This window comes from Antedon mediterranea, chromosome 2 (assembly GCF_964355755.1).
Source record: "Antedon mediterranea chromosome 2, ecAntMedi1.1, whole genome shotgun sequence".
NCBI lineage: Eukaryota > Metazoa > Echinodermata > Crinoidea > Comatulida > Antedonidae > Antedon > Antedon mediterranea.
The window spans coordinates 26,957,139-26,967,571 of NC_092671.1; the positions used below are offsets into that span (position 1 = coordinate 26,957,139).

The 10,433-nt window shown below is 32.4% G+C and overlaps 1 protein-coding gene across 1 annotated transcript; it reads right to left on the reverse strand.

Annotated features, from left to right (window-relative positions):
- Positions 1-5,240: 5,240 nt before the first annotated feature.
- Positions 5,241-10,433, reverse strand: LOC140039813 (G-protein coupled receptor GRL101-like). Its single transcript, XM_072085409.1, has 10 exons — positions 10,324-10,433; positions 9,846-9,972; positions 9,441-9,512; positions 9,246-9,317; positions 8,614-8,685; positions 8,252-8,323; positions 8,070-8,141; positions 7,819-7,893; positions 7,029-7,100; positions 5,241-6,584 (listed from the first exon to the last, which is right to left on the reverse strand). Exons 1-10 carry the CDS (start codon positions 10,397-10,399, stop codon positions 5,573-5,575), a joined length of 1,722 nt encoding a protein of 573 aa, XP_071941510.1. The 5' UTR covers positions 10,400-10,433; the 3' UTR covers positions 5,241-5,572.

Sequence of the window (10,433 nt, forward strand, 5' to 3'; positions counted from 1 at the left end):
AGTCAATTAAAGATTTAGTATTATGAGATTGTCTAAATAAACGGGAAATGTTGATCACTCTCAAATTAAAACCGATGTTCAGTAAGAGGCTTTAAAAGACTATCCTTGTCTTTTAAAATTTAATAAATATAGTAAAAGGTACATTTATTCTTATGATATCGTATAAAAAACGTCAAATCGAATATTTATTACAATTCTTGAAATGATGTCCTACAAACACATTGGCTGGCAGTATACTTATTTGGTTAGATTTCAGAACCCTTCAATGAAAAAAAATGGCTTTTAACTTGCTTTTTCCTATGTCGACTAATTTAAGATGACACATTTACGTACAATAATAATGTGGTTTGACATATAAGGAGAAACAGTTTCATCGTAATTCGAACAGAAAATGTATTTAAAAACGATAATCACTCTGTTCTTGTGGATTCTTAATAATAGTCATAGACATAGGTTATATAGAACACAATATTATAAACAAGATGTCAATTCCATAAGAAAATTCCTAAAACTATACCTACAAGCGTTGTATTGGACAATTAACGCTGTACTCGGCCAATTCTTGCAAGTTTTAACTTGGGATAGTTGACCAATTTGAGATATTGTGTTATTGATTACGAACACTCATAAATCGTACCGGTGTTTCGTAATGGTGGACATTTTATTTAAAACATACCGTAATTTTTCTGACCTAATAATGATAGCCGTAGACGGCTATTTAATAATTTCACAGGAAATTGTTAACAACATTAGGCCTATACCTACAAGCGTTGTATTTGACACTGCTCGTTGTACTCGTCCAATTTGCAGAATAGACCGCTTAATATATCTTTGGTTAGACGTACGATTACCGGAAGCATTATGCCTACACGTGACTGTACCATCGTCACAATCACAACCGTCTGGGCAATTTGTAAAAACAATAATATAATAGATATCAACTCAAACAATAAATTGTACAGAAGGTTAATTTTAATGAAAAAAATTACACAACAATTTCACGGTATTGGTGGAATATTGTTGTTATAATAGTTTTATTCATGTCTATGAGGCAATAGGGAAAGAAGAAGAAGGAAAATAGAAAGAGAGAAACAATTGAAAGAGAGCTTAATAATAATCCCTAAAAGAGAAATCTTGAGTCGGGTAAACCTGACAGAGAAAAAATTAATAAAAAATACGACGTTATTTTGTGCAGCAATAATTTATTTCCTCCAAAATACACAGAATGACAAAATATATAAAAATGAGGTAAAGGAGGAGGGCAGACAACTGAGAAACAAGTTCCTATTACTCAAAAGGTTTTAACTGTTATTTGATGACATAAGTTATAAGTTTTCACTTCAATTTTTACCTAGTGTAGTTGCTGAAAGAAATGTATAGATTGCTAATTTAAATAGATTTAACGTATTGTAACGAAATGTATTGTAACTCAATATTATAACAGATTAAGACAGAAGAAAAATATTATATTTTAATACAAAAGTTAATGACAAAAAAAGATCGACGTTTCGGTACCATCAAACCATTATTATATTAAAACCAAATAATAATCTTACATGCACTAATCACCCAAGTTGGCGACAGACCCAAAAAAGTTTGACATGACATGCTCTGGGGGCTAAATTAGTAATTAGCTCCTCCTACTAAAGTAAATACACATTTTGCTTTAATTGAAATATTGTGCTCCAGAATAATTACATGCATACATAGACATTAATTTAAATCATAACTGAAGTATTGTTGTTGCAGCAGTAAGCAAACACGGTGCAGTCAAGATCAGTACGATTAATATTTTCAAGATGATAGTAATCCTCGCGTTACGCAGTTCTACTCTCGTTGAAAGACACGTTTCGTCTGTTTGTAAAGTTCACTTAATGACGACGAGGAAGAGAAATGTATTCACCTGGTTGTCCTTATTATTATATTATATTATAAATAATTTACCATTTCGTTTTAGCATTGATTATAGTGTGTTAATAATGTAGATAATTTACGTCGTCGTGCATTATTGTTTTACTGTAAGTGTTATCAAAGATGTTCAAAACACTAAAAATAATAGTCTTTGTTATAAAGGGGAACTTTCGATTCGGGATGATAAACAATTAGAAAACGTTCATCGTGATGCCCTTTTCAACAAGGCCATATACACGGCTGCAGTCGCGTGCTCAAGTATAGTGTTTACCGACTAACCGACCGTTGCACGCGACTAATACAAAATGACATGTACCTTGGGAATGTGTTGTGAATAGAAACTGGATGATCTGAATATATTTATGTCAGGTTTGAACAATGTGACTTCTCCGATATACGGAAAAACAAAATGAAAATATTATGGGATGAGAAGGAAATAACAATGTTCAAATTAACATAACTGATGTTGAGAAAAACCTTTAAAAAGGTCAAGTCCAAGAAAGCTACAGGGCCAGAGTTAATCTCGGGGAAAGTTCTAAAGACTTGTTATTTTCAATTGAAATATATTTTCCATTGCCTATTCCAGTGGTCGGTTGATGTATGCCGTGTTTTGAAACTTGCCATTATTACACCGATTCCAAATAAATTATAACTGTACTATTTGTAACGATTAATAGCAATCAATTTGCTTATAGAGCAAACAGGGAGTAGTTGACGCTGTTATGACGCTCACGTAGAAGAAAATTTTCTTGAAATAAATATGTTATTCCTCTGTCGTTTAATTAATTGTATTGTATTATTTGGTTTTCTCATATCAATGTTAACAGCAAAAGTGAAATTCAAAACAATTGTAAATAGGCCAGCAAAGTTATCGGTGTCGGAAGTGAAATCTCCAAATGATATGTTTGTAGCGGGTGTTCACTCTCCTTAGCAAGCGTTTTGCGCAATGCTAGCACCGCGAGCTACAAATAATATATTTACTCGGACCTGGTCTCTCGAACTTCCGAATGAATAAAAAAAAACGACACTAAGGAATCGTGGGGATCCGGTTCACGGTTAACCACTCAGCCGGTATGAGCTACGTCACACAGCAGGAAAGCAATACACTAAACACAACAACTAAAATTTTATAACTTTAATTTATTCCGTATTAAATAATAATTAAAAGAATACAGTACAATTATGCAAAAAAAGATAATATTTAATTAAAACCTACACCTAGTCTAACCTAACACTACTCACGTGAGGTAATTTGGGGATGTGAACAAAATGTTCAATCAAAGTAAATGTAGTCCAACGGCGAAACGGCGAAACAAAAGAAAATCAAATACGACAACAGGAACAGTCCAATCCAAAATGAGTTGATAAAAAGTTGAAAGTAGTCTTCTTCTTAATTGTTCAATAAGACAGGATCAAATTCTTAAATAATAGCTGGTTTTCGGTTTTATGGCCAAATAATTTAAAACAAAAAAACAAAGTCTGCAACACACTGTTTCGTTCGGATAAATTCCTAAACGATACTTCTTTGTGTTCAGTTCTGAGTGTTCCTCAGCTCTCTGTATGACTTGTCGATTCTTAAATCTTTTTCTCTGTTTTTCTCTCCTTTTCCTGTCTTTCTATTTTATAAGGGGGCTACTCCACCCATATAATTCGATTGATTGGTCTTGATTGGTGTCACTTCACCTTCACCTCAGTTAAAGCTAGGGCAAACTGGACCACTGGACAGCAACACTTGTTTACAGCAACTCCATTAGAAATCCCATTAGGCCAGTTATAAATTCCACAATTAGTGTAATTAGTGAACAGTTGATAGATTATCATATTCTTTCCAGATGTTAGGAATTGGGGGTCCTAACTACAAACTAAGAATTAATTAAGAAAACTTAACATTGAAGTTATTAAAAAATAAAAGGTAAAAGAATTATAAAAGTAAATTTAAACAAATCAAAAATGCACACTATTACATGTTTAAAATGTTTAACTTAAACAAAATTAATCAATTATACAAGACTCAACCATTGCAAATGCAGTCACACACAGATAGACAGACACATAGACTGACACTGAAAGCAATTTCCACAAACCGTTTCAGATGTTCAACACTATACATGGCATGCAATTTATTTAATCAAAACTTAAAAAGATAGTAACTTGTATTCATTTATTTTAATATTTATCACTTTGTATTATTTAATGATCTACTATGGTACAAAACATAAATTGTAAAATATTAACAATAAAGTAGACTTGTATCTTGTATCTAAACTTAAAAGTCTTTAAACAATGGTGCTTTAAACACACTATTTCATCACATCATTGGTAGAGCTGAAATGATATAATATAAATATGTCTAAGTTTTATTATTCAGGATTAAATCATCTGATATAGACCTTACAATTCAACTAGGGGACACTATCCGATCTAGATAAAATTTGAGTTTTATGCCAAAACGAAATATAAAATTAATGCTCATAAATTCTATGTCGTTTTTTCACTGAGGAATATCTATTGTATATGAATAAATGTGATTTTTTTCCTATTAGCTTTAAGTCATGGACTAACATCTTTCTGGAACAGTTTCTACACAGCGGCAGCGTAATCCGTGTGGATAAGCAAACTGATTTTTCCGTACCATCTCGTTTAGATCAAATTGATATGAAGTCTTAATTTTAACGGAACATTCCATTTGAGGATGAATAATATAAAACAGATACTTGGGCAGATTGATCTCCCGTCTTGAATCGAAAGCTCCCTTCTCGGGAACTTATTTTAAGGATCCGGTATTAAATTATGACACTTGCATTGTTAAGTTGATTTATAAGCCAACCTATGACATATCACAAAAATACCGCAATTTTAGGCCTACGTGTTTGATTCATACATAATGTATTACCTTTAGCATTGCTTTTAGTACTTTTTAAAAATGTATGAACAATTACATCAACAGACCAGCGAGTTATATCTTACCTGAACAGACATTATACATTACTAATAATAAGATGACGAGTTTGTTAAACCTAGGAAGATTGAAATTTTACTCTTCCCTGGTTTAACTGAGTGACTACAGAATCGGGTGCCTATACTGTCTGCTGAATATTCTTCTTGAAAAGGCTTGAGTGCTCCATCGCAAGTGAGATCAAATGACATTATGATTAAACAATAACAATAACATTTTTGTATCGTAACGATTATATTTTTATTATTAATCAGGACGTCATTTGATTTAGTTTTTCGTCATTCGGTATCGTTCTTAATAATAGTGCATCAGCAGTGTGTCAGAACAAACAAGTTTATACATTTCACAGAAAGTTTGTAGATACAAGAAGAATTTATTTGGTAAGTCGTGACAAATAAAATCGCTCGTCATAGTTATATAATGAGTAGTAAAGTTATATAATACAGAAAATATTTATAAAAAAACACCATATACAAATACAGGTGAAGATTTAACACATCAGAGATCAACAATGATGATGTAATAGTAAAGTTAGGTTGTCGTACACCATGTGTTTCTAAAAGGAAATAAATTATGGTTGAGAATGTCTCGATGTTTAGCTATATGCTACAAACCGCATTCTGAAATGCTAGGCAAGTAAAGATGGAACTCTGGGGCAAAAACCTCTTAGGCCTACTCAAAACTTAGCAAAAAAATTGTTTCAATTTATAGCGTCGATTGCATGCTAGATTTTGTGCACGTGCACATATAGAAAAGTGTGTAAAGATACGGGTTGATTGTCGAGTTAATGGTAATGATGAAAGTTGCCGTCCAAACATATATTTCATCAGGAATCCTCCAAGTCTCTGTTTCTGAACAAATTCCCATCAGTATGATAGGAAACCAGCAACAGAAATCAGTGAAAACTATTAAAGAACATTTTCTAACCCTTCTAATTTGTTCTTCCCTTCGTTTTATGCTTTTGATAGTGGCTCCTAATCTCTTAACAGAGAAAAAAATGGTGAGGTAACTTACTGCAATAACAATAAAACCTAAACCATTAAATGCAATAGAAATTCCAATGGCATACTCCCAGCCTGGCCACCGACTTCTTGTTAGTGGTAGTGCAAGGCACACACTGTCCTTTCCATAATAGTTCTCACCAAAATACGATATATTGACGAAACTTAGTTTGTTTAGTACTGGAAGAAAACTGAGAACAATCCAAACCAGCCAACCAACTCCGATAATGATTCTACATTTTGTGCGGTTGAGGCGTTTGGTAGTGAATGGATTGGTGATGTTTACAGCGCGATCAATGCTCAATATCATAAGTGTAAACACTGAACATTCACCAGAGAGAGTAGAAATAGCTCCGGCAAAACTACAAACAAAGCTGTTTTTCCAAACTCTCGCAACTTCAGAATATCGTCCTCTGTAATGTATATCTGCACTTGAAATGATTATCAAATATACTGCCATCAGCAGGTCAGAGACGGCAAGATTAGTGATAAGTATGTTCTGTACTTTATTGAATTCATTTTTACTGTTATCCTTTCTTAACCTTCGTGCAACAATAACCACTACATTTCCGATGACAGATAGTATTCCAATAACCAACATTAAAATGCCTAGAACTTCCTTTTTTAGTAAGTCTTCACATGAAGAAAACACGTCTTTTGGTTTGCAGATTTCAATCTTACCCACAAGGCAACAGAGGCGAAAAAAATCTGAATACCTGTAAAAGATAAAACACTAAATGTGATACAAAACAAATCAGAAAAAGAAAAGAAAATAGCTATGGCGATAAAGCCAAGTCCTCGGACTGTTTAAATCTGTTCAATTGAATACCAGAAAGACTAATTGATATTTCAGTTAGTAAATTTCAATTTCCATTAAGTAAACATGTCTTAAAATATTGTTATATACTAAAATGTCTGACATCTTAAGACCAACCTATCTAAAAGTAGTTAGAATACATGACTGTCGAGGCAGCCAATTAGATGTCGGAACTATACTTAAATTTTAATGTAAGAATACTTTATATTTTGTTTATAGGTCTACAAAATCGGTACTGGTAATGTTTTTATATAAAGGCCTAAAATTATGTCATTCCATAAAGACAAGAAATATATGCACATTTTACAAATATATGGACGAGTAAATCCGTGAAATTACTTACAGTTTTTTTAAGTTTATCAATTCTTCAAAAGTGTTATCTCTGTAAATCTGTAAAGGATTTCCTTCTAGTCTCCTAGAACAATAAGAAAAAATGATAATAATATGTGTCGGCATAGACCAAGATATCACGATGATAGGGAAGGAAGGAATCGAAGTAAAAAATTCAATACATATGATTGACGTTGGATTTAGAGATTTTTTAAAGGATAGTTTCTCGGATGTTTTGAAGCTTGTTCCTTTGTCCTTATATTATTCATGTTAAACTTTCAGGCAACGGAAGGACGTAAGCGCGCCACACGTTGTTTCAGCATTCACGACGTGATGGATCATCCGAACAGTTGCCTGTGATTGGACAACTCACTTGCGTTGTGTCTACGTTGTTGCGTGACGGGAATTATTAATATTAGGCTTATAACTCTAATGTGTGCTGTGCTGTATAAAGTAAGAAGTCTATTAAATATACTTGTTTGTTTTTTTCGTCAGTTACATCTGTTCGTCACAATAACAACAAAAAAACAGATCAACTGATAAAGTCAAGCTGAGCTTGGTTAACCTGTCTTAACGTTAGTTTAACATTGGTTTATAATTTAATAATCTACGGTATTACTGCAATGAAACCAGCTTTACATTTAAACTAAATTTAGTTTTGAGAGCATGGTATTTACAATAACAATTTTACCCACTTTCAATGTAGTACTGTATTAAAATTGTAACGTATACGATCAAGGCAATCAGATTTAGATTTCCTTTGTATGATAACGTTTTCACATAAGAAGGTAACTGTTACTTACAAAATTGAAAGTGATGAAGAGAAATAAGAAAATGCACCTGGTTCTATTGTAGTTATGGCGTTTTTATCTAAATTCCTATTTTAAAAAAACATGTGAAAATAAATTACATAATTTAATTCACTCTCAAAGACACGGTTAGGGCTAACTGCTTAGATAAAATAAAATTAAATAATCAAATTAAAAAATACTATTAAAAATTAAAACAATTCAGCAAAATAATTATACCGCCAATACAATATAAATATACTTACAGTGTCTCTAGTGCAGTCAAACCGTCAAACATATTGGACGTCAATGTAGTTATATTTTTAACCTTCAAATTCCTTTAAAATACAAACAATACTATATAGTGAGATTGTCTAAGAGTGTAAAAGTTAGTATTATCTTTATGCCTTTCTTTATAACTGAAAAAAAAATGAAAAAAAATACAAACAGTTCTTTCAATGATGTCAAACCAACAAATAACTTGTCCGGAAATGTGTTTAGTTGATTAGCTTTCAAAACCCTGGAAAGTAAATGCAATAAAAGAATATAATGATATATTGTAGTGTAACAACGGAAACTTCTAGACATTCTCAAACGTACTTTATTTCTTATTGGAAACACAAGCAAACCGAACTTTATATTATTTTGAAATGGAGAATAAATTGATGCTTGATAGTTTACCAAATTATTTGTTGGAGATAGGCCTAAGTGTGTAAATCTCAACGCCTTCAGTAAAAAAAAAAAACAGTGAACAGTAAAGAGAGATATTTAAATCAAATTTATAAAGCAATTACATAGAGAATTACTCACAATGTTTCCAATGATGTCAATCCGAAAAACATACAGACTGGCAACGTACTTATTTGTTGAACTCTCAAATTCCTACAAATTACAAAAATACTGTACAATCAAAAACGTCCCTATGCCATTTTGTATTGTGCATGGCTCGGAATTTGAAGATGCAATTTAAACATGCTTATTTGTTGTTTTGTAGTACTATTGTTTCTAGACTTGACTAATTACAATCTTTATGTCGATTTTTAATTCAGCTGAAATATACGGTCGAGAAAACACCATTTGTGTCAAAATATTTCTCTTTTTACCAATAATAAGTAGAAATTCCGTCTAGAATCTAGACTAACTTATCTCAAATTACTGGTTAAGCTTGGTTCCCACTAGAACGTAACGCAAGGACTAAACGCAACGCAAGCGTTTTAACCAATGACAAGCGAAGTTATAGACAGTTAGCAATCACAAGCGAATAAGCCATCGCTTGTGATTGGTCAATTCACTTGCGTTGCTTTACGTCCTTGTATTGCGTCGCTAGTAGTGGGAACCACGCTTTATATATGATACATTAGCCTATACGGTACATTACGGAGTTATTATGCGATTGGTTAAACGACTGTAAATTAAGGTTAATGAGAAAGAAAAATACTTGCAGTTTGTTTAATCCCCTCAAAGCAGAAAATACATTGTCCGGGATTGCCGTTATTTTGTTAGCTCTCAAAGTCCTTCAAAGCGAAAACAAAAAAACCAAGTGCTTTTACAATACTTTTTGATGGGATGAAGAATTTAAGTCATGTGATTGTTTAATACACGAAAGAAGTAAATTAGTATTTTAGAAAAATACTTACAGTCCTTGCAATGCCGTAAACTCAGAAAACACATTGGATGGAAATTTACCTATTTGGGTAGTTCTCAAATCCCTTTAAAGTAAAAACAAGTAAAATATACTATTAAAGAGAGTGATTTATATTGCCAAATTTACTTTATTCTTATAACTTCAAATCAAAATGCGTGTTTGCGTTGCCGTATGTTGTCCATTACAGTATATATCGGTTACAATATCGTTTGGATAACCAATAGATGAGATCATGGAGTAATATGAGAACCACTACCGGTATCGTTTTTTATCGAAATGTTAACGCAACTCTACGGATATTTTTCAATAAAAACTTTGTCATAAATACAATAATAATGTGTTGAGTGGGCGGCCAGACATCTATTGCACAAACGAGTTAATTTATACTTTTACTTACAAGTGTTTTATTGGACAAGTAGCGTGATAATCTCCCAATTTTGTCAGCAACGTAGAGCTATTTGTACACACGACTGAGCCTGAACCATTTACACAAGTATTGTCGCAATCGACTGGACATGTCGCTTCTGTGTCAAAGCATAAAAAAAACGACATGAAGCCAAAAGTAAGTTAACTACACTCCTTCGTCGGTACATAATGTACAACTTGGGATTTCACTACATTTTTGGTACACGTCAGAGTCCTACAATCCAATCTACTCTACAGCTGCTACTCGTACTGTAGTATCAACAGGACTAAAGCTAATGTTTTCCACTAAAGACCTGAATGTTTTTCAGATATTTACCTTTAGTAGGCCTATTCATAACCCAAAAGAATTACATAATTATAATCAAACATTCTAAGTTTGGACGTTTACTTCATTAAATAAGCTATTGTACTTGTACTAATTATAATTCAAATAACGAAATCAATCTTACCACAAACACTGCTGCAGTAAGAAAACGGTAAACTCAAGATTACTACGATTACGATTTTAAAGATGGTAGTCGACATCTTCGGTACACAATTATTAAACGTTGTCGAAATA

Coding starts and splice junctions, on each gene's coding strand:
- LOC140039813 (XM_072085409.1), bottom strand. CDS start 10,399: ATGTCGACTACCATCTTTAAAATCGTAATCGTAGTAATCTTGAGTTTA. Junction 9,513..9,845: donor ACTTGTCCAATAAAACACTT/GTAAGTAAAAGT, acceptor TTTACTTTAAAG/GGATTTGAGAACTACCCAAA. Junction 9,318..9,440: donor TTTACGGCATTGCAAGGACT/GTAAGTATTTTT, acceptor TTCGCTTTGAAG/GACTTTGAGAGCTAACAAAA.